The sequence below is a fragment of the Limanda limanda genome, chromosome 16 (genome assembly GCF_963576545.1).
Source record: "Limanda limanda chromosome 16, fLimLim1.1, whole genome shotgun sequence".
Lineage (NCBI taxonomy): Eukaryota > Metazoa > Chordata > Actinopteri > Pleuronectiformes > Pleuronectidae > Limanda > Limanda limanda.
Window position 1 is genome coordinate 19,688,261 of NC_083651.1, and position 24,649 is coordinate 19,712,909.

A 24,649-nucleotide genomic window follows, 5' to 3' on the forward strand; every position below is an offset into this window, starting at 1 on the left:
TTTAGGTTCAAAGTGAGGTCTGGTTCATATCCCCACTTATTGTTTTCTGATAATTCCAGGGTTTCATTATTTCCCGAGAGTAAATGTATTCCTGGCAGTTTATGAACCTTTCTTGTTTCGCTACCTTTATGGAGGAAAATAAAACTTACAGACAATGTGAAAATGCATTGCATATAAAGATGAAAAATCCAATAAATTCAACATTTTACATTTTAGGGGTGTGAGTAATTTGTATGTCTATCGATCAATATAATATTATTTAAACAAATCTTTATAACTCTTATCTAATATATTTGATTATTTTGATTTTGTTTCATTACTTATCATGATCCACATGACAATTGTTCTTTACTATGATCATTATTTAATTTAGTTGTTTTTTAAATGTGCCTTTTCGTGTATTAATGTGTGTATCAGCACTTTAGTGTGACCTCAATTTGTGTGGCCACAGTCAGTCAGTCGATGAGTCTGTGCAAAGTTCCATGTGAAACGCTGGAGGGCGTTTGACCCACATCTACAGACTGTGTGTACATCTTATCCTTCCGGTAAGCACAACATGTCCACAGAAACATCCACATGTTGTACGAGCAGGTATTTATGGAAGCCCATTTCCGCCACTGTGATGAAAAAAAAAAAAATTGGTATCTCATTATTATGAGATACTATCTCATAATTATGACTTAGCATCTCATTATTATGAGATACTATCTCATAATTATGACTTAGCATCTCATTATTATGAGATAGTATCTCATTATTATGACTTAGTATCTCATAATTATGACTTAGCATCTCATTATTATGACTTAGTATCTCATAATTATGACTTAGCATCTCATTATTATGACTTAGTATCTCATTATTATGAGATAGTATCTCATAATTATGACTTAGCATCTCATTATTATGAGATAGTATCTCATTATTATGACTTAGTATCTCATAATTATGACTTAGCATCTCATTATTATGACTTAGTATCTCATAATTATGACTTAGCATCTCATTATTATGACTTAGTATCTCATTATTATGAGATAGTATCTCATAATTATGACTTAGCATCTCATTATTATGAGATAGTATCTCATAATTATGACTTAGCATCTCATTATTATGACTTAGTATCTCATTATTATGAGATAGTATCTCATAATTATGACTTAACATCTCATTATTATGAGATAGTATCTCAAAATTATGACTTAGCTTCTCATTATTATGAGATAGTATCTCATTATTATGACATAATATCTCATAATTATGACTTAGCATCTCATTATTATGAGATACTGACTGCAGGGTCTGTCATGCGAGTCTGCGTGTGTGTGTGTGTGTGAGTGTGTGTGTGTGTGTGTGTGTGTGTGTGTGTGTGTGTGTGTGTGTGTGTGTGTGTGTATGCTTGTCTCTATTCCTCTTCACTAAAACTGATAATCACATGTATTTTTTAGTAATTATTCGATGATGACCGATCAAGACTTCGGATCGCTCCGTCACTTTAACGCTGACGGTCCTGTACTGTGCGCGTCACGTTACATCTCACGTTACGAAACACATGTTTAAACACCGTGTGCACGTAGTCCCCAGCTCCACACAACACGTGTTTCATGAACTCAAACAAACACAAAGTAAACATCAATCCTGTACGTGTCCTAATAACTTGTGATCGGTGCTGGTGTTTATTGTTAAAGTGTGAAGTGAGCGCGGGTCAGAGGGAAGTGAGGCGGAAGCAGAGTCCGACACACACAAGACAACCGGACTTTTAAAGAGCGTCTGTTCTGATCCTGGAGCAGCGCTTGTTATAATTATTCAGCGGCAGCACATCGCTAAGACAATGAACGGAGCAGAAAACATGGATCGATCCTGTTATGTCTCTGTATCGATGCACAGTCGCCCACTTCCGCGAGTAAGGCTGCTGTCCCCGCATCCGCTCAGCCTCGGGTTCCCTGCTCTGTGGCGCCCGCCCACAATCCGTATCTCATAATAATGACTTAGTATCTCATTATTATGAGATAGCATCTCATAATAATGACTTAGCATCTCATAATTATGACTTAGCATCTCATAATTATGAGATACTATCTCATAATAATGAGATACTATCTCATAATTATGACTTAGTGTCTGACTGTGGGCGGGTTGCAGCAGAGCAGGTGAGCAGTGGTAGAGAGGCTGGGAACTCAGTGAAGTAAAGTTAAGGTTTGAGTTAATGATAACTACGCCCGCCACTGTAACAGAAATACAACATTTGACTTGCATGACAGACCCTGCAGTCAGTATCTCATAATAATGAGATGCTAAGTCATAATTATGAGATATTATGTCATAATAATGAGATACTATCTCATAATAATGAGAAGCTAAGTCATAATTTTGAGATACTATCTCATAATAATGAGATGTTAAGTCATAATTATGAGATGCTAAGTCATAATTATGAGTTACTATCTTATAATAATGAGATGCTAAGTCATAATTATGAGATAGTATCTCATAATAATGAGATGCTAAGTCATAATAATGAGATGCTATCTCATAATAATGAGATGCTATCTCATAATAATGAGATGTTAAGTCATAATTATGAGATACTATCTCATAATAATGAGATACTAAGTCATAATAATGAGATGCTAAGTCATAATTATGAGATACTATCTCATAATAATGAGATACTAAGTCATAATAATGAGATGCTAAGTCATAATTATGAGATACTATCTCATAATAATGAGATGCTAAGTCATAATTATGAGATACTATCTCATAATAATGAGATACTAAGTCATAATTATGAGATACTAAGTCATAATAATGAGATACTATCTCATAATAATGAGATGCTAAGTCATAATTATGAGATAGTATCTCATAATAATGAGATGCTAAGTCATAATTATGAGATAGTATCTCATAATAATGAGATACCAATTTTTTTTTTTTTTATCACAGTGGCGGAAATGGGCTTCCATAGATATTTGCGGGTTTATGTTGAGGAATCGAGGGTATCGACGGCTTGAGAATACTGCGGAACGATTCTCACCGCAAACCAAGAACCTCGTTTGGGCCGGGCACAGTTTCCCCCCGGAGCCATAACACGGTGACACACCACACTCAGAAGAGGGAAGAAATGGCAGGATCGAAAGTAAGTTACTGTTTTCTGACGTTTCTTTAATTCATGAACTATTTAGTCTATTCCTTCAATATGTTTACGCCCCTTCAACAACACAGCGAGGGGAGGGTAGTGTGTATAATAAGAGGTTTGTAGTTCCATTGAACGAGTGAGCGACATGTTGAGACATGTTGAGACTGAAGCTTTATGAACTGAATGTCGGCATATATCAAATACATTGTGTTATATGTATAAAGGCAGGTTTATTTATATTTTATACCATACCTGCCTATATACTTATAACAGTTTATATGTGTAAACGTCTATTTCAATATTTCATATATTTTGTTGAGTTACAATATACAACCTCTTACAATCCTCGTGCCACTGCACTTCACTACAGTTTATTTTACTACAATTCATTTTCCGTATGTAGTGAAAGTCTATTTTTATTTAATTTATTTGTTATATTACTATTCTACTGCCTAATTTATTCAGTTTTATACTTTCATGTGTTCTCTTCTCTAACTCATTCTAACTCTCTGCTGCTTTAACTGAATATACCACTTTATTGTGGGATCAATAAAGTTTATCTTATCTCATCTCAGGCACAGTGAGGAAGTGCAACACTTTGTTGATCTGCCTCAGATTTGTAAAATATTTGTATGTTCTTCAAGTGTTTGTTTATTCTTTGTACATAAAGAAGTTTAAAACCACAACCTCACTGAGGAGCATCTTAATTTTTTTTTACAGTTTTTATCTTTGATTACATTTGGGGACAAACTTGCTCTCAGTCCCTTCTACAATAAATGACCGTTAACATAAACACTCAGATGTTTTCTTCTCCGTGTCACCTCTAAGGTGCTGAGGCAAAGTCGCCTTGAGTTAAAACCTGCTCTGTATTAACAAAGTGTTGTTTTGCAGTCGGCGCTGGTGCTGTGCATGGACGTGGGCTTCTCCATGTCCAACTCTGCCCCGGGTGAAGAGCCTCCCTTTGAACTGGCCAAAAAAATTGTCCAGAAGTTTGTCCAGCGTCAGGTATATTTACACATCTATGGAAATATTTATTAAACCAAAAGTACCCCATCATTATTTATACAAATTAAGTTGACACATCTTTTTTTCCCGGCAGGTTTTTGCTGAGACTAAGGATGAAGTGGCTTTAGTCCTGTTTGGCACAGATTCCACCGAAAACCCTCTGCACCAGGACGACCAGTACCAACACATCACCATCTACCGCCACCTCGATGTAGCCGGTTTTGACCTACTGGAGGAAATTGAGACTCAGGTCCGTCCAGAGAGTCAGCATGCGGATTGTATCCTTTTCAAGATAAGAAAACAAATGACAATTTTGGATGGGACTTTGAGATTACTTTTATAGCAATCACTTCAAGTTGCTTTTTGTTTTAATGTTTTTTATGACACCAAAGCTAATTTTTCTCTCATTTTCAGGCACTTTTGTTTGTTTTTTTTTATCCAATAGTATCCAATAATTTCATCAGTCGTTAGGGTAAGCCAGAAAATGTGTTCCAACAAGATAAATATTTATATTTTCATATTATTGACATGTCCTATGATGGGGACTTTTAAACATATTGTTCTTTTCTTGCTGTGCTACATAAAATAAACATTTCACAGTTCACTTTTCTAGCCATACTCAACCAGGAAGATTTGTAAGTCAATCTATGACCTAAGTGACAGACTTCGGTAGTGTCAGTTGAAGGCTTAAAGGAGAGGACTTTCTATTGATAATATTTACCACAACAAAAATATATTAACATTTGACTAGAAGACAATATCGTTGAGAGTATGTTTGCGACACCGTGTTTTAGCCTAAACACAGTGATTTAATTCCTGTGTTTTTGCAGATGAACCCTAAAAAGTTTTGCTTCAGAATTGCTACAGTAAAATGAATCCCTAACTACTGTTCACCAGGGCTTGATGCTCTTGTTGTCAGCATGGATCTCCTTCGGACGGAAACTAAGTAAGAAGCCGCCTGTCTCTCACAACTCACTTCTGGTTGTTCATCAGTGTGACTTCAGGTCGTGTTTTTGGTTTTCTTTTCAGAGGGAAGAAGTTTGATCGTCTCAACATCGTCTTCCTGACTGACCTCAACTCCCCAGCCAGTGCAGACAACCTGGATGCAATGATAGATAATCTGAAAAAAGATGGCATCACTTTACAGTTCTTGTAAGGTTCACACTTACTGTATTAACAACGTGTAATTCCCAAATTAATATTAATTACTGTGTGTGATACAATCAGGCTATTTAAGGAAACTAGTCCATCCTGCTGATATATTCTTTCTGTTTTGAAAATGGCACACGGCACAAATAGTATTTCGTTTGATATTTTAGTTTATTTTACATCTTCATCATCATTGATAACTTTGTCTTGATTGGCCTAACACTTCATGTACACCTATCAAAAGTCACTCTGGATAAAATGTGTTTTCTTATTTTAACGTTAAACGGATATCCTGGGAAGTTCATTCAGGCCGACTTCCTGACATTTGGTCGCTCGTATGAAACCGTATTCCATTTATGTTCTTTAATCTGGCTTTGATTGTGATCATTTGCTTTGCCAGTCTGCCTTTCCCTGTGAAGGACCATGACAAGGAGGGAGGTGGAGGAGGGGATGAGGACGGCACAGGTCCTGGTCACCCGGGTACTGGCAAAGGTCTGTCCAAGGAACAGAAGAATAGCCTGGACATAATGAAACACATCATGTTGAATCTGGATGAAGATGAGGGCCTGGAGGAAATTTATACATTCAGGTCAGAAAACTTTTATTTAACACTGCATGATAACTTCTGTCTCTGAATCACATGGCTACTATAGACACATATATATGAAGAATTGTTGTAAGTCTTGTGAGTTTGGTTTCATTGGGGTTTTTCTCTTGTTGTAGGAATGCAATCGAGCAGCTGAATATGTTCAAGCGCATCGAGAGGAGACCAATGGCCTGGCCCTGTCAGATGACAATCGGCAGCTCCCTGTCGATCCGTATCGTTGGATACAAAGCAGTAAGTTTAAGTGTACTGGATTAATATATACCACAGCTTTCTCAACATAACTTTATTGCTGGACTAAAATATCAGTTTTCATTGGCTACTGAGCAAGTGCTGAATAATATGCTTCATATACACAGGAAACTGGAGTTCTGGTTCTGGTTAGTTACCTCTTCCAAGGAGGTTATGTTTTTCTCCCCTGTCCATTTGTAGGTCAGCAGGATTAAACCCTAGTGAACTTATTTCCACGAAACTTGGTGGAAGGATGAGACATGGGCTAAGAAAGAACCTGAGAACTGGATCAATATATTCAGACAAAAAGGCGGATCCAGGAAATTCTTTATTCTTTTTCGCAGAGAATAATTCATGGCTCTTGATGGGAAAGAAATCTGGCACAATTGGGGGGACGGAAATGGGATTTCATGAAGGGTGATAGCTTTTTTCAGCCTCTGAGAAACGTTCCATTGGCAGAGGTATGTGCTCTTCTGAGTGCAATTCTAGTTGTTTTGTTTTAAAAACAGATCAGTTTGTGAAACCCTCACAGCAAAAAACAGTGCTGAACAAATTCACCATATGGTTCATTATAAAAACAGATGATAGCTCATCACTATAAGTCACACAGCCTTGCCAGTGAAGCCAAGGTTTTCCTCATCCTCAAATACTACCTATCATGCATATCAGGTGACAGAAGAGAAGCTGAAGAAGATATGGTTTACAGTTGATGCTCAAACCAACCAGAAAGATGACGTGAAGCGAGAGACTGTCTACTGTCTGGATGATGACAACGAGACTGAGGTGCAAAAGGATGACATCATTCAAGGTGAGGAAGTTGTTTGACATCCGAGTCGCTCAGCCGACCACCTCTGCCGCAGTGAGACAGACAGAGAGCTGCCACCAGCAATCGTCAATGTGCATGAGAGAAGCAGGGCGGATTTAGTTTTGATTTATGCAATATATGTTGGATGACTTTGCCACACGCTCATGTTGCTGCGTCCCCACAGTAACATCACAAACTGAATGAATTCATTATTGGAATTCACTTATTTTCTGTTCGCAGGTTTTCGTTATGGAAGTGACATTGTTCCCTTCTCCAAAGTGGATCAAGACCAGATGAAGTACAAGCATGATGGGAAATGCTTTGCTGTTCTAGGCTTTGCCAAGCAGAGCACGGTATTTTAATTTCTTCATCAGTGTGATTGAACATGACATCGTTAAAAGTATTCAAGTAAAACAAATGTGGTCTAAACTTGAGCTGCTTATTTTTCTTTACATTTGTTTTTTTTACCGTCTGCATGCCGCAGGTACGTAAGCATCTGTTCATGGGAAATCAGGTCCTCAAGGTTTTCGCTGGCAGGGATGATGAGGTGAGAACACAGAGAACTGGATGTACTGCTTGTGACTCACAATGTTGATGATGTCGTGATTGTGTCTATTTCTACGCTTTCTTAACAGCATGCAGGAGTGGCGCTGTCGGCCGTCATCCGGGCGCTGGATGAACTCAAAATGGTGGCCATTGTGCGTTATGCCTATGACCGTCGCTGCAACCCTCAAATAGGGGCAGCGTTCCCTTGTATTAAGGAGGACTATCAGGTGAGATACCAGACTCCTGCACGTGCTGCTTTCAAGTTAATTTACTGAGTCTGTGTTAAATAACGTTCCATCTCCCACCCTCCATAGTGTCTGATGTACTTCCAGATGCCCTTCACAGAAGACCTCAGACAGTTTACATTCCCTTCTCTTGAAAACAACAAAAAGTTCACACCGTCAGGTACTGTTTCCTCACGTCGTTGTAATGGTTCATCCTCACAGCCGATGTAGATCATTTTTCGTACTAGTGCTCCACAACAGCTGTTCAGACCTGCTTGTGTAAGCACTTTCATGTCCCCCCCCACAGGCACAGGAAGTGAAGGCTGCTGCAGTATAATCACACTACTTTTGTTGCCTGTAGATGGCACACAACATCATGTTGAGACGCAACTGCTGTTACTTTGCTCGGCTGCATCTGACACAGATTCAGAACTGCAAAAAAAGGTTATAATTAATTACAAGTACCAGTACAGCAAACCAGTAAAAAATAAAAAAAACATTATAAGGAGATGTCCAGTATTCAAAAATGGTCTTATTTAAAAGTACACAAGTCTTGGCAGGAAAACTTTAACTTTTTAAGTATTACAAGTAAAATAACTAGATATGCCGATACATTTGTTAAAAGGTCTGAGGCCACTTTCCCATTCACTGTCATACATAATTTTATATTTATAATAACATTGTATCAACTGATGATGTACAGTTCGTTTATATAAAATCTGGAACTGAAAAGTAAGTTGGAGTCGGCTGTCATATAATCCCTTTGATATGTTGTATTAGCATGAACTGAAAATAACATTCACACACTAAGTAAATGTGATCAGAATGTCGTCATGTACTGCATCCCTCCTGCTGGCTGTGATATCTGCTGTGTCTTTGGGTGGAATGCACTCGCACTGTGTGTCTGTGTTAAGAGATTAAATAGATCTGAAGACAGCAGTGAGAGATGTGGTAATGGACTGGTCTGACTAACATGTGATTTCCACAGACACTCAGCTGTCGGCTGTGGACTCTCTCATTGACTCCATGATGTTGGTTGAGGAGGACGAGAATGGAGAGAAAAAGGACCTGTTCAAGCCCCACCACATTCCCAACCCTGCGTTCCAGAGGCACTTTCAGGTACAGCATCACTGAAAAAAATGGCCTGTAACTGCCTGACTAGAGCTTCACCAGCTGGCATGTTATCTCCTGTCTCACTTCCTTGACCAAACCTTCTTTCAGTGCCTGCATCACCGAGGAGTAAGCCCTGATACGCCTCTTCCTCCAATAGAGCCGTGGTTGAAGGCTGCTCTCGAGCTCCCTGAGGTCATCAGCAAACGCTGCCAAGTTCCACTGGAGGAGATGAAGAAGAACTTTCCTCTCACAGAAGTGGAGAAGAAAAAGAAGCTGAAGACCAGTGCTCAGATTTTTGGCAAAGAGTAAGTTTGATTCAGTGTGGTCTCTCAATGTCACGGACAAGGCTGTTTGTCACTTTGATTAAAACAGTGATTGCATGTGGGATTGAGGTTTTATTCATTACAAAAATATTAGTTTCTGAAAATGTGTCCTGTGTTCTAACTGACCTCCCTGTGATTTATAGTGCAGACGAGCCTGACGCCAAGAAAGTGAAAGGAGACGAAGAAGAGGAGGAGGAGTATAATCTGGCGGACATTGCTGAAGGCTCTGTTACTTCAGTAAGTTTCGGGGATAGATGACCACTTCCTATAAAATCTGCTTTTCGAAAATGAAGTGTTTCACCACTTGTTTAAACAGGCACACTTTAAATGTATAATTTCCCCTCGGCCTTGAATTACATGAATTATTTCACCAGGTGGGAAGTGTTGCTCCAGCCCGAGACTTCTGCACTCTGATCAGGAAGAAGAGTCTTCCATTCGGAGAGGGTGAGCTCCAGTCATTCTCTTATTTTCTCATGAACTGGGCTGATACAGTTTTTTCCCCCTACTTCTGTTATAAACCATCATGACTCACGTTTATCCAGTGTTTTTGTGTTTCTCTCTGTTTGCTTGTGCTGACCCCTGTGTCCTTCCCAGTCTGTCAACAACTGACTCACAGGATAGAGGAGTTGCTTAAAACCAAGAACACACAATACTACATGAAAAGCATCACCTGTATCCAGGCTTTTAGAGAGCAGTCTGTTAAGGTAAATAAACATTCACTATCTTCAATTTGGGAAATTTATCGTGATGTGGGAGTTACTCTGTGTTTTGAAATAACCTTTAGATAAAAGACCGCAAAGAGGAGATGACGACATGTCTGTTTTATTTTTCACGATTTGAACGGAAGCCAGTTCTTATTCGAGTGTGCTTATCTGCCTGCATGTAGATGTGAGCTTTTAAGGAGACTTATAAATGTTTTGTCTCTTTCGTAATTCAGCTTGGAGAAGCTGATCTGTACAATAGCTACCTCCAATCCTTGAAGAGGAGCATCCCAAACAGAAAGCTTGAGGTCTTCTGGGACCTGCTCGTTCAAGGTATGATAAGCCTCTTTACACGCGGCTGCAGGATTCCTCTCGTTCTCTCACAAATCATTCTCCCTTGAGGTGCGATGGATTGTTTTGCAAAGTATCTTGAGTTGCTTGCAAAATAAGTGAATAACGTGGAAACGGATGCTGACTTATTCTTAAAAATGCCCTGAAACACAAGTGTCCCGAAGCAGTTTACAGGACGTGATTATTCCTGTTTGACAGATGCCTTAACTCTGATCAGCCAGGACGAGGTTGAGGGAAGCACTGTGTCCAAAAGCGAGGCGAATCAGGTGACTTGAAAAAAAAACCTCCCCTTCTAACCTCTGTGAGCTGTTGAGGAGCAAGCGATTGAACAATTTTCAGGATAGAATATGCTGAGACATGATTCTTGCTGACTGGTTCGTGCTTTGTTCTAAGTTTCTGGTTGCAGAGGAAAAGAAAGAGGAGACGGCTGCACCTCCACCAGCTGAAGACCCCGGAGATGTCGATGACTTGGTGAGTATCAGTGGGGCTATTTTCTGTAACAACCCTTTTCAGGTTTAAAATATTTAACTGATGGACCCCAAACTCATATTAAAGCTATTTCCACTATATTTGTAGACTATGCCTCAGTGTGTATCTGCTAATGTTTCTTATCCTATTGAGAACTCTGATATAAACTCTCTGGTTTCTCCCCTCTTCCTGTGCAGCTGGACATGATGTAAGACGCAATGGGAGAGAGTGCAGCGGACATGCAGGAAGAAATGAGAAGAATGCGATCTTTCATCCCAACCAGACCAAACCAGTTTAGCCGTCCATTGTTCTGTCTCCCACTTGGTGATACTTTGCAACTGGTGATTTTGAGTATCTGCATGCGATGCTGCAAAGACCAGGATTTGACAGAACTAAAGTTTACACTAGTGCTATAATAAAAGGCTACTCTTGTTTACGAAAACCATGGTGAGGGTTTAGATATGTTTAGTCTGAAATGTCAGTCTCTGTCAAGTTAATGAATGTCTTGTAATTCCTTTGCAATACGCAATAATATTGGATACAGTGAGTGCTTTAAATGTCAAGATTTATGTGCATTAAGAAACTTGATGACATTACAGAAGTCATCACTTCTTCTTACAGCATCCAACAAACTTTTTTTATTTTGATTATTTAGTATTTCTTTGATCAGTAAAGTTTAACCTTTGAAAAATGCTCAACTAGTACTGTGTATTTGTATAACAAAATACTGGGGATAAATACAGTTGAATCATTTGGAAGTTGTACAGTGCATAGTAGAATCATAGTTAACGTATCTCATCTCTAAGATGCTAGATTATCAGCAGTAGCACCGGCATGATATTCAGGTCCACATGAGCATGGTCTTTCTTTAACATACCCACTGCATAAAACGGTCAAATAACCCAGATTTGGACACTTCAGACAAGTCCTTTCCTTTAAAGATGGCGTCCTCGTCACCCATAGCCAGCTTCATTAGGACTTTTTGGTCGACGTCACTTCCAGTAGCTATCACCGTGGAGACGACCTGTGCCCCACGCATTGCACTCACCGCCTCCTCCAGGTTGTTGGTTTCAGTGACGCCGTCCGTAATGAAAACAAATGAAACCTCTGCATTTCGCCGTGTCTTGCGAGCATTTCCTTTACCCAAGACGTTGTCGATGGCGTGGAGGATGGCCGGCCCCACGGTTGAGGAAGAATCCAGATAAGGCAAGCGTGCGATGCCGTCGGCGATGATAGCAGGGTTGTGCGTCAGAGGGAAGGCCATGTGGGTCTCATTCTCCCTGCCGAACTCCATTAGTGCCAAGCGTGCTCGCATACGATCAGTCTTGCCCACGGCGAGTCCTACTCTTTCTGACACTTTCTGCACAAATTCACGAGCTTGCTGGAAGTTCTCCATCCCAAGGCGCTCTGAGCCGTCGAGAAGAAACACCAAATCTACTGGCCGTCCGACACATTGGGCTACTTCAGGTTCTATAAAGAAAAGAGGAAGAAAAAAGGTACGTTCCATGAAGACAATGAACATAGACTTAAACCATGACCAATACTTACTGCTTTTGCAGGGGAGATCAGGGCACACAATGACTGGCTCTGGAACGGAAATCACATGGACATGAGTTAGCCAAATGAATGAGAAAGACCAGTTTCATCATTGTGCTGAGGGAAGTGGAACAGGCTTACCTGGACAGAGCACAGTTTCCATTGTTTGGATGAAGGAGTCAGCCACCAAGTCCACATAATTACTCATCTCAGTTACCCGTTCCTTCTTTCCGCATGCTATCGACCCCAGGATCTCATCATCCTGCCCTTTTTTAAACATGTCACCAACTCCAATGGCATTCACCACCACGTTTACGTCATCACAAAGGTACTTCAGCAGATCCTCATCGTCCCGCGGGTCAAAGCGGCCGTCTGTGATCACCACCACGGATACTTTGGCTCTGGCTCTCTTGCTGTCCTTGATGAGGGTATCGTAGGCAAACTTGAGAGCGGAGGGTGTGAAGGTTCCCCCAGCAATCCACTGCAGTTTCTTCACCGCAGTTTTGAAGGCAGCCATGGAGTTTATGTTTGGGTCATCGAGACGAATGGCCTCAAAGGTCCCGTTGTGACTGAACTGTACAACTCCTACTCTTGTACCTAGAGGAGCCGACATGTCAAGTATTTCAGAGTTAAAAGAAAAAGGCTGGCTATTCTTCAATTTTAACAATGCGTAACTAATTCCATGAAAAAACTGGCAATTGTGTTTCCTGAAGACGCATCACCTCTCATCAGTCCTAACTGACTACTGGGAGGGTACAGGTATTTCATCTGTGGGTCTTCAGCTATGTTGTGAGTCGTTATGTTAAACATGTAGGTTTTGGATGAGAGGTTTTTCTAGAGAACATTTCTGAAGTATTGGCTTTGTGCTCCAGTCCGTCTGAGTTTACAGTGTACTGTTATTACCTACACCAAGGAGATCATTTGTTTGCCCCTGTCTGTGGTTATTGGTTGTTTGTCTTGTCAGCAGGATTATGTGAAAACATCTGAACCTATTTCCACAAAACTTGATGGGACATGGGCAATAAAACAACAACTTTAGATTTGGGCACAGATAAGGACAAAGCCGCAGATCCAATTCGGTTTGCCACTTGATGAATTTAAGGAACCCATTAGGCCTATTTTACATCGTAAATTCACATTATAAGATTTTCAGTGTACTTAGAGAATGTTTAAACATGACAGCTGAAAAGAAGTCCGTGACAATCTGTACTTTGTCGTTTCTCTAGAGTCAGTGTTAATGAAGACTACTGGGCCAACGCAGGTGGCTTTCCTAATATTGTTGGCTTCAACTGTAATTTCACTGGTGGATTAAGTGATTCAATCAATGTGTCATTTGAAACTCTGTCTGCAGATTTGTGGTGATGTCTTTGCTTAGCCATACCGGTCGGTGACGCAGGGTTGTTGGCCATGGAGCCAAGTCTGTTGATGGTGTTGATAACAAAGTTCTTTTCCATGGTGAAGTTTGTCATCCCAACACTCTCGGAGCTATCGATTACAAACACAATGTCCAGGGCTCCACAGTGCTTCTCACAGTCTGAGACAAAACACAACGAACAGGATTTACAACACTGAAAGATACTGACAACATAGCTTTTTGATTCATTGATTTAGCACTCCCACTGCATGTGTGCACAGTGGTGATGGTATTTGCTTACCACAACAACCGCACGTCTCCCTGATGTAAGTCATGACATCACAGTCCTGCAGTGACAGGTATGGAAGTTAGGCGCCATACAACCAGGAAAGTTTAGATAATGTAGTATTAACAAAGCCATAATGTTTACTCACAGTAAGTCCAGGGTCACCCATTGGTCCTGGGTTCCCCTACACACACACACACACACACACACACACACACACACACACACACACACACACACACACACACACACACACACACACACACACACACACACACACACACACACACACACAAAGAGGCGAATGCAATTGAATCTCAAAATATGCATGGATGGTCAAGTAATTAGTTGAGCGAATATGCTGCTGCTTACATCAGTTCCTGGCCCTCCTCTGGGTCCTCGCTCTCCTAGCTCACCAGTCTGACCCGGTTCTCCCTGGACAGGAAACAGTTTTCACTGGAACTAACCAACCATTATTCTTCATAAAACGAAATTGTCCAATCCATTTAAATGTTTTTAAATGGATTTCAGCATATGTTGAACTCAATACTATATTAATGTTGCATATGGATTTAAAAAAGATATCAAGATATATTACACTCCACCAGAGCTGCTGGTGTCACATGATCTCTTCTCTTGGGACTTTTGTTTGTTTTCAAATCAGAAACCACAGCTGGTAAAGTCCATTAACATCACAATTTTATTCTTCATATAAATTCAAAGAAGTCTTTGTTTTCTCACCACATAAGTTTGTTGATTTATTTGTGCATCAATTAGATGTTTTCAGACTTACAGCCTCTCCGTGTACTCCTTTGGTCCCAGGATGTCCTTTGGCACCACAATCTCCTCTTCCTCCCCGCGGTCCTTTGTTCCCTGGATCACCTCTGTCTCCCTGGAGAAGAGTTTAGATCCAAATAAAGACTTGAAAGCCAAATGAAGGAATATCAAGAAGTAAACAGAAAACCGTACAGTGGGTCCTCTAGCTCCAGGATAGCTGAATCCTTGTCTTCCCATGTCTCCCTACATAGAGAAAGAAAAAAGTAATTATTGACCATGCTGCTATTTCTTTTGGAGTATTTGATGAGGAAGAATGTCGAAATCTTTTCCCACCTTCGGTCCAGAGGGTCCTGAGTCCCCCCTTGGTCCAGGATCTCCTGAATGTCCCCTTGTGCCCTGCACAGATGATCAGAGGTTTTGTCTACAATATGTTTCTTACGCAGATATGTTAAGAATACACTCAGAACAAGAGCAACAATTATAAGTAGATGATTAACAACTCACATTTGCTCCGGGGGTCCCTGGTTCTCCCGAACGACCCCTCGGCCCTGGTAGTCCTTGGTCTCCCTGGAATAGAGAGAAACAGTAAAAAACTTCATACGGGGCATCACCGTCTCTCCAGCCCAGACAGAATAATTGAATGCTGATGTGAATTGGGCAATTCACAGTGCTTTACACGTTTTTTTACAAGAACAATTTCCCCGGAACATGTGTTTTATTGATAACAGACTATTTTGGCTGGATACCCAGTACAACAACACATAACTTCAGTACTGGAGGCGTGAAATGTCTTTGCAGACTTCTAGGGAAGCTGCTGAGTCATGCTTCCAGCAAAATCCGCCCACAGCTCGATCCCCTCACCTTTGCGCCCTTCAGTCCGTCTTCCCCCGACCGACCTCTGCCTCCCTGTGGACCTCGTTCTCCCTCGAAAAATAAATGAATGTGTCAGGATTTGCACCACAACCTTAATCATCAGCCAATGTATACAAAACACAAACAGGAATTGAGAGGCATTTCAGGACACTTCTCACAATCTGGTTAGTAAGTATCTTATATCAGGACAGAAGCATTCTGGGATTGCGATTGTGTTACTGATCTTTCTCTGGAAGATCTGCAGTCTGTCGGGATATTTGAAACTTGTGGGACTTGTCTCTTGCGGTTTAAATCTCTGGTTAAATCAGAATCCACCGTGATTTCTCAGAGTTTACGTCACTTTTACAACAGTGAGTGAAGTCATAGTTGAGAGGAAATGTGGTACAGTTTCCTGCTAATTCCCCTGTGGGTTTTAAAACTCCTGACAATCCAAAATGTAACAATTACACAGAGATGATATTTAGCAAAATATACATACAAGAGCACTGAACTTACCTTATCTCCATTAAGCCCATCAGTTCCTAATAATCCCTTTGCTCCAGGGTTTCCTCTTCTTCCCTGTTAACATTTATTTTTAAAATAATTGAAATAACTATGACAAATATATTTATATATATATATTTGTTCTCCATAAAATAAAAAGTGTTTCAGATACCTCCTCGCCTTTAGGTCCGGGTAGGCCTTCACGCCCCTGTGGGAGATTATTTTTATTTCAGAGCTTTGTAGAAATACCTTGTAGCAGCAACAGTATTTGTAATGAAGAATAAAAAATGTCTTAGGTACCGGAGTTCCATTTTCTCCTGGTGGCCCTGGATGTCCAGGATTCCCTCCTTCACCCTGCAAAGCAAAGACTCAGACCAGTGATTCTGTTTTTAAAGTGAAGACAACCTTCATTTTTCGATGATGCTTTCTGTCAGGCTTTTACTTGACAGTTACCTTTGGTCCTTGTTCACCACCAGGACCAGGGGGGCCTGACTTCCCAGAACGGCCCAGGTCTCCCTGTGGACATCAAATAAAAAATACACGACTTAAGATCTATTGAATGTGAAGACTTTAAAGATTCTCTTTATGAACTGAACTTAAAAAGCCAGCAAGTTAAGGGTCATATCAAAAAAACGCTGTTGTTCTGTGTGGGCTGTCAGACATGCATATATATATATGTATTAACAAGAAATTCAAAATAGAGATACAATAAACAATATGCTGTAAAGGCTTTAACACTCTGTTTTATTTACTTTTATACATATTACATTATAGTACAGTTTTATTTTAACTCTGGTCCAAAGTGTCGGACTGACAAACCCACAAAAACACCATCTGCTGTGTGCCACCTCCAGAGCCCAAACATGGCCCATTCAAAGCTTTGCTGTATGTTTTATTTTTGATTGCTTCAGGGAGAAAAAAGATTGTATCTTTAATTAATACAGACCCCTTCTCCCTTGACACCAGGAGGCCCCGCGTCACCAACTTCTCCAGTGTAGCCATCTGGTCCCTGGAAGAGACAAGAAAACACTTATTCATAACAACAGTAAACCATAGAAACAATCTTCACCGCTCAGCAACTTCATTTATTTTAATTCAACAAAATAGATTCAATAAGATGATAACAGTAGGATTAGAGCTATTAATCATTATTAAGGACGAGTATTTGGGTCTGCCATGAGAAAAAAATGTTTTTCCTCTATTTTGGTTGGAATATATTCTTGACATTTCCTCTTTACTCTCGAAAATACAAAAAAAAAACAACGTCCTCATCTCATTTACTCTGTGTAGCAGCTGTTCTGCATGATGGTGAATATTTGCACTTTGGGAGTAACTAGTGAAAAATAGTTTTGTATAAGATGGTGACTCACCTTCTCGCCTGAATCTCCTTTGCAGCCAGGGGCTCCGATTCGGCCGATCCTACCCTGAAGATTTCACAGAGACGATCACATCAGTATCATCAAACTGCATCATGGATGTTCTGCACATCTCTCATTGTCGTTTGAAAACTCACCTTCTGGCCGTCGGTTCCGTTCCTGCCACCTAGTCCTGCCACGCCCTGAATGTCGGAACGTCAATGATGACACAAAATTACCAACACTTCCCAATAATCAATGTAGTACAGGGCTGGACTGGGAGAACAAAACGGCCCGGGCATTTTTTGGCTCAGACCGGCCCACATAATTAGCCGAGCACATCTGCCATTAAATTGACGTAACTTATGTCTTCTAAATGTCTTAAAGTAGCTCATATTAAAAGTACTCAAGTATCAAAAGTATCTGGTGTTGAAATGTACTTAAGTATCAAAAGTACAAGAACTAAAATAAAAAATGCAAAGCTCTTTTTATAGTAGGTCTATACAGACACAAAACAACCCAAAATGTTTCTCCTCAAGATTTATCTCAACTGACTGAAAAATTACAACAACAATATGCATATAATGTATAATTTTACCAATTTTGAACCCTAGATGCTGAGGTTCAAATAGTAATGGACCAGTGCATCTAGAGACAACAAAGAATTAACTATAAACAAGTGCAGCTTGTGTCTGCCCAAGAACATTAATAAACCGCAGTATAACCACTAAAACATTCTGTAAATATCACTAAACATGGACCTCTCATCAGTAGCAAGAGTGATACACAATGCCCCTTATGATAAATCAGCAAAGGGAAACCAGATCTAGGCACACAAAATAAGACACTATCTCTTATCCTATTCTAGAGGAAGTAAAAGTCGTAACAAGATTTCTGAAGGTGAACCTGCGGAGGGATAGACCAACCCCCCCCCCCCCGACGGCAAACACGCCACCGGGACCTGCACATCTCAGGAGGGAGGGGGCAGCGAGTGAGAGAGCGAGAGAGAGGTGCGCCGTGGGTAGAGGCGTGCGACGCCAACCTCCGCTGCTCAAGTAACGAGCCAGTTTGGAGAATGTATTGAAAATTGAAAATGCGCGCTCACATGTCTGCCTCCACTCGCTCATCATTGTCGAGTCCTCCTCGCTCGTCTCCCGGCGCACCTGCTGCTGCTGGGCTGGTGAACCCGGCACCACATAGGTCCGTCAGTTTGGCACATTTAGCAGCCTCCACCTCCAGAGACTTCTGCTTTTTTTCCCGATGCTTCTCAGCGCCACCCGGGCGTTTTTTTACTCTTATTATCCATTAAGTTAAGTTTCTGTCTCAGCAGCAGCCAGTCCCGCGACTCCCCCCCCCCCGCCCCCGGTTTGTATTGTGATTGACAGCACTGTCAGGGCTCTCTGAGCCTGTCAGCCCATGATTGATTAACAATGACAAACAATAGACCAATAATATGTGTCGATGCTGGCAACACACTGCTAGCCCTCTGTAGCCAATTGGCCGGCCCAATTGGAGGGAATTTAGAGAGGAAGAAGAGAAAAAAAACAAAACAACAACATAGCGGACCAGACCGGCCCACATTGGGTCAACGGCCCACCGGGATTATGCCCGGTATGCCAGATGGCCAGTCCACCCCTGATGTAGTAGATAACACAGAAAATGTATATAGAAGCATAAGGTCGTAATATCATCATTTACCTTCGCTCCACTTGCTCCGATTTCTCCCTGAAGGCAAAACAGACCAATCAATCAAAATTAAACCTCTTTTGGTTTAAAAGATGACTTGAACAACAGGAATATAAGGATTTAACTCTCACCTTATCACCTTTCAACCCAATCTCCCCCTGAACAGAAGCACAGACATGTGTTACTATAAATAGATAAGCAACACCTTAGAAACCTATGTGGTGTGAACAAAAAAAATCAGCCTGAGAAAACCTTTGGACCAGGTCGTCCGATTGGACCCTCGATGCCAGCATCACCCTGAAATATGGAAAATATTTATTCAGCATTAAAATCACAACACTGTAAAATAAAACATATATGTTATTAGGATTCTTTGTTTATGAAGTTGAACAAAACTTCCACCTACCTGTCGACCTCTATCCCCTTTTGGCCCAGCATAACCTCTGTCTCCTTTTATACCCTATAAATAAGAAAGCAATATTTATTATATTCATTATACATCCATGTAACATTTGTTTTTTTTTATTTATTTGTTGTTCTATTTTTCATTACTCACTTTTGGACCTGGAAGCCCTTTTGGTCCAGGGATCCCAGGAGTCTCCATGCATTTAGGTTTATAACACTACAAGATCAATGAGGAAAATAATAATATCAAATGTGGTAATGCATAAAAACAAGGGAGATGTGAAAGATTTTTAAATGCTTTTCTTTCTTACCTGTAAATACGCTTGATATTTCTACAAAGAAAAAAGAGCAGTAAGTGAAAAGTACCTGAAAGTGCTATACCGTCATGAAATCAGAATCGGAATAAAAGCATTCAGGACAAGAAAAAAGAAAAACATCACCATGACTTGGATGATACGATCGATAGATTCAGTCTTTATCTTCGGTCGCCCGCCAACAATGTCCACAGCGATGTAGTCATCACGGTAAAGTTCAAGGGGAGAGCTGGAGATCTCGCTCATCCCTACTTCATCAATGCTCCTGGATGCTGCCACAGAGAAGATCTGGATCTTCTTCTCTCGGGCCTTCTCGGCCATCTCCTTGATGCCCCCGCATGGACTACCTGTCACATGGCCATCGGTGATGACCACGGAGAAGAGCACGGCATCTGACCCTGAGAAGTGGTGCGTCAACTGGTGGGTCATGTTTTTCAGGGCGCAGTCGGTGTATGTGCCCTTTCCCAGATATCTGATCCCGCCTAGGCTCCTGATGAAGTTCTCCCTGGTGGTGAACTGGCTGAAGACGTCCTGCGTCTGGGAGAAATGCAGGCCTCCGATGGACCAGCTGATCTGGATCTGGCCCTTGTACTCCTCGTCGTCGAGCCTCTGGGCAAAGATCTTGGTGAACTCTTTAATGTTCTCCACCAGGATACCAGGCGGCGACTCCTGCAGGGCGATGGTTTCCGAGGTGTCGATGGTGAAGAACAGCTTGACGGGACATTCGATTATTCCTGCTGCAGGAGAGAAGAGCTCGTTCTGATGCCTTTGACACAAATTGTAAGTTTACTCGGACGAAACATATGAAGAACTTTATACAATCAAACTATCGTATATCATAGACAACTAAGGCAGAATCCTTGAATTAGCAACTATTCTAATATTTGCCATTTTTAGGCACAAATGCTATTTCAAAGTTCTAACGTTTCATTGGAACTTTTCATTTTCACATGAGTCACTGCTCATCCATGTAATCTTGTCAATATTTCTAATAAACATTATAATTTGTAATTTACTTTTAATGCATTTGAGGTTTGGACTATCGATTGGACAAACACACTGTGAACAATGTTTCTCCATTGCAACAGTAAAATGATCTGTTTATTATATTTATGATTATGTAACATTCACAGGGGACGGTCCACCACAAGTTCATTACGGGTATAATCAGGAAACTATCCTGATTATACTCGTATACTTTTTGTATTTCAATCCAAGACTTACCTGTAGTATATATGTTTGATTTAGATACGTCTTCAACCACTGATTCAAATGTGACGCTGAGGTACTTTTACTTTAATTGAGTCAGCTTATTTAAACTCGACAAAGTCACATAGGGAGATGTTTTACTCTTTACTTTTCAGATTAGTATTCTTCATATAAAAACATATGATCTGTTTATACATTATGATGATATAGATTAAACAACTAAAAGATACATAAAGCAAATTACGCTTAACCTCGACCAGCTGTTGAAGTACTGCTCATGTTAACATATTAGTAATGATAATAACTCAGTAATATGACAATGTAGCTCTTACCGGGACCATTCTGCATAATTACTACTTTTCACTGTCACTTAAACTTTGTACTTAAAGTTTTAAATACTTGACATTTACTTGAAATGTGGTATTTTATACAGTGCGTTGATTTTACTTTTACTTTAGTAAGTGATCTGAATACTTCTACCACCATTGAGTGCTGCCTCAAGATGATCAGAGTCTGGCATAAAGACTTCTGCTCTCTCTTGAAGAAGCGAGTGGTCCAGAGAGCAAAAGTAATCGTTAGTCAGTCTGACCATGTACATTGAAGGGGAATCCTCTGTAATCATCTTTGTTATCACCTGGCTCCTGAGAGAGCACGACTCTATTCCCCCTCTGTTCCTGTAACCTGCTGATCTGTTGCACTTGTCAGTGTCGTGTACTAAAGTTGCTTACTCTAGTGAGTACACGACATCAGGCATGCTTATGTTGATGTCAGAATGCTGCGGCTAGTTTGTGTTCTTTATTCATGAGTTTTATTCACATGAATTGGCCAGGCTGTGGAAACAGATTGTCCTCCTATAACATTAGCAAAGTTGTCTGAATCTGAAAAATCATCATCACACTTGGTCCGAGTTGGAAAACAGTTGAAGGAACTCACTCTCACAACCTTTAGGTCTTGGTGTGGGCTCAGGTGGAGGTAGAGTCGAACGCGGGTCGTCCCCGATCCCAGGAAACGGCCTGGGCCCACGAGGGGTCAGACCTTGAGGGACAGCAGCTTGGAGCATGCACAGAAGAACGAACCCTGAAATCATCCCCATTTTTGCTGCAACCTCTAGAAAACACAAGGCAGAGAGGAGTGGACAGTTGTTGTAGGCTTCACTTGTATCTCTGGTGCTCGCATTGAATGCAGGAAATAGCTGTCAAACAAGTGAGTCTTCACAGAAGGCGTCTCCACAGAGTTGAGGAATGTTTATCGCTGTTTTAAACAATGTCACTGAGCAACCGCACTGTGGAAAAAGAGCACGATATTAAAAATGTTGCATCCCACCTGTTAAGTCAAGCTGAAAATCCAGGGCGGGGGGTTCCCCAAGCTATTTTATGTCAAGAGCCCTGAAGCACAAAGGAGACAACATATGACCTAGGTGACATGTATGGGATTAAATGAGTTGAGCTGTTTGGTGTGAACTGATAAGAGTCAGCTGAGGATTACCCAAAATGCTAAACATTCCCTTAATCCAATATTAACAAAGAAAAATTTAATTCAGGTTAAATTGACGGGTTAGTGAAAACTCCGTCCACAGCAGAGGATTCCCAAACGATCGCCTGTCAGGAACATCAGAACATAAAGAAGACAAGGGATGGGGCGGGAACATAAATCCAAGACAAGCTTAGCTGTTGGACAATGAAAAAAAGTTAAGTCAAGTTTGGTTAGATTCATTACGCAGAATAATAAGTTAGGATAAGATAAGATTAGTTATGACGCAATACATTAAGTTATGTTATGTTAAGATAGATACGGTATGTTAAAGTACGATATGTCTAAGATATGATATGTAAGGTTTCGCTAATATATGATGCATTTATATAACGTTAATTCAAGTTAAGTCAAGATACGATACAATACCTTCAAATATGTTAAGATACAATATGATACATTTAGATACAATACCTTAGGTTAAGATACGTTAGGAAACGATTCAATAATATATGGTACTCTAAAATCTGTTAAGTCCCACAATTGGAAATTTGCCATGTTACAGCAGCACAGGGGATAGTTAAAATCAAAAGTAATAGTAATAAATAAGTACACCATACAATATAGACACAACGAAATGTAAAAATTTGAATTTTACGAGTCATTTTTTTACTTTTCCTCTCCTGTATCTCAGGGTGAAGTTACGTATTTTTTAATCCACTGCATTTATTTATTCAGAAAGTTACTAGTTTCTTTACAGTTTACATCCAAAAGATCCTTTATCTCTTATCTAACCAGGAAATTCCAATTGAGATAAAATATCTCATCAGTCAGGCAGTCCTGGGACAGATAACATACACACACCCACACACAATGAAAGCAAAAGACAGATTAACCAGCTCTTTTTGGTTTGTTGGGACCTTAAGGAGAATTGTCCCCGATAATTTGTTAAGTTGCGAAGTAAATAATGAATTTATAATAAATCATAAGTTATAAAACTATGTAACAAAAAGAAAAAAAATATTTGATGTCCACTGAACTAGTTCACATACATGACAGTAATTGTTTTCAAGTGGTTGTGCCTAATATGAGCTTTCAAATATGAGGCAAATGAACAGAATATACTAGAATATTAAAAAACTGACCAGCCACAACTTTAAAATAGTTCTAGTCATGAACAACACAGAAACAACTGTGGTGCGATAATAACACTATACATGGTCATTGTGGAACATGTTAAATGTTGCAGCAAATACTTTTTACTTGTATATAACAGCCTATCTTCCATCAAACCATGTTGAGACCTACAGGACTAGTCTGTTCTATCCAACACAGATCTCTAAATAATGTTAATCCTCATTTCCCAACATCACACTAGTCAGCATTAATGTGGAGAGGAGACAAACAGATGATGAAAAGTGTGATATCTTTAGCAGTGTTTGTCACACACATTATCCTCCGCACTAAAGCCGTGTAACAGTCAGAATAAAGTGTACTTACCGTGGTCACACCGTTAGAAAGTAAAATCCAAGCTGAGACTGTAGACTCACAGGAAATTCAGGCAATTTCCAGAGAATGTAAATTCCAGATAATCATCTCATTCTCAAAGTATCAGAGATCTGGGAGTGAGGGTCAGCTCCGGGTCGAGGGGGCCGTCTGTTTTATTCCCAAATGACGCACCAGCGCGCCCGTAGGTCTGTGCACTGCAGAGAGACAGCTGATGATTGGATGATGGTCTGCTGGACTGAGGGAAGACAGCTCCGTCTCCAGAAAGCTAGAGAGAGACTATGTGGAAGACGAGGTGGAGCTTGTGTAAACACAGCAGTCTATTTATCTGTCTGATTTGACAGAATAACTGTGAGTGTCACACCGACTCTGTGTGCAGCTCCGCATCCTTACATGGAGAGAGCTGCACACCCCCGCTCGGTGTTTATGTCTGCTCACCATACAGTACAGCATCAGAGATGTCCCGGTGGAATTCCACAGCTGATACAAACCAGAACTTTACTAGGAGGAGATTATTCAATAATCTGAGCAGAGAAATATTATTAATCTGTTTTAATTGTTATAACTGTATTAATGTATATGAACCAAAGGACTTGACCTTGAATCCAAGATCAAATACATTTTTGTATTATAAGATTAAGGTGATGAAACACACATGGGGCCATTTACCTGCATTATGACCTGTTTACTTGATAAGGTCCAGTCTGTAAGAGTGATGTTTTCACTAGTG

At 40.4% G+C, this 24,649-nt stretch overlaps 2 protein-coding genes across 6 annotated transcripts; one reads left to right on the forward strand and one right to left on the reverse strand.

Moving 5' to 3' along the window:
• The first annotated feature begins 547 nt into the window (after window positions 1–547).
• On the forward strand, window positions 548–11,358 carry xrcc5 (X-ray repair complementing defective repair in Chinese hamster cells 5). The gene is made up of 22 exons (XM_061087986.1): window positions 548–591; window positions 2,975–3,145; window positions 4,037–4,150; window positions 4,245–4,428; window positions 5,048–5,096; window positions 5,180–5,302; window positions 5,700–5,888; window positions 6,023–6,137; window positions 6,804–6,942; window positions 7,180–7,292; window positions 7,424–7,486; window positions 7,575–7,712; window positions 7,800–7,890; window positions 8,698–8,828; window positions 8,931–9,127; window positions 9,289–9,382; window positions 9,520–9,589; window positions 9,740–9,849; window positions 10,083–10,179; window positions 10,396–10,463; window positions 10,591–10,668; window positions 10,863–11,358. The coding sequence occupies exons 2-22, from the start codon at window positions 3,131–3,133 to the stop codon at window positions 10,875–10,877; spliced, it is 2,193 nt and encodes a 730-aa protein (XP_060943969.1). The 5' UTR covers window positions 548–591; window positions 2,975–3,130; the 3' UTR covers window positions 10,878–11,358.
• On the reverse strand, window positions 11,214–24,141 carry LOC133021217 (collagen alpha-2(VI) chain-like). Of its 5 annotated transcripts, none has more exons than XM_061087985.1 (29): window positions 23,914–24,141; window positions 22,267–22,328; window positions 21,886–22,050; window positions 19,861–20,468; window positions 19,732–19,752; window positions 19,572–19,637; window positions 19,422–19,475; window positions 19,268–19,312; window positions 19,147–19,173; window positions 19,028–19,054; window positions 17,488–17,532; window positions 17,345–17,398; window positions 16,921–16,983; window positions 16,428–16,490; window positions 16,275–16,328; window positions 16,147–16,182; window positions 15,987–16,049; window positions 15,480–15,542; window positions 15,123–15,185; window positions 14,952–15,014; window positions 14,811–14,861; window positions 14,635–14,733; window positions 14,214–14,276; window positions 13,990–14,025; window positions 13,857–13,902; window positions 13,583–13,735; window positions 12,343–12,798; window positions 12,214–12,252; window positions 11,214–12,135 (listed from the first exon to the last, which is right to left on the reverse strand). In XM_061087985.1, exons 3-29 carry the CDS (start codon window positions 22,034–22,036, stop codon window positions 11,534–11,536), a joined length of 3,111 nt encoding a protein of 1,036 aa, XP_060943968.1. In that variant the 5' UTR covers window positions 22,037–22,050; window positions 22,267–22,328; window positions 23,914–24,141; the 3' UTR covers window positions 11,214–11,533. The 5 variants fall into 5 exon arrangements, with proteins under 5 accessions (XP_060943968.1, XP_060943967.1, XP_060943966.1 ...); XM_061087984.1 differs by having other exon boundaries at window positions 19,861–20,471; XM_061087983.1 differs by having other exon boundaries at window positions 21,877–22,050.
• Window positions 24,142–24,649: the final 508 nt, after the last annotated feature.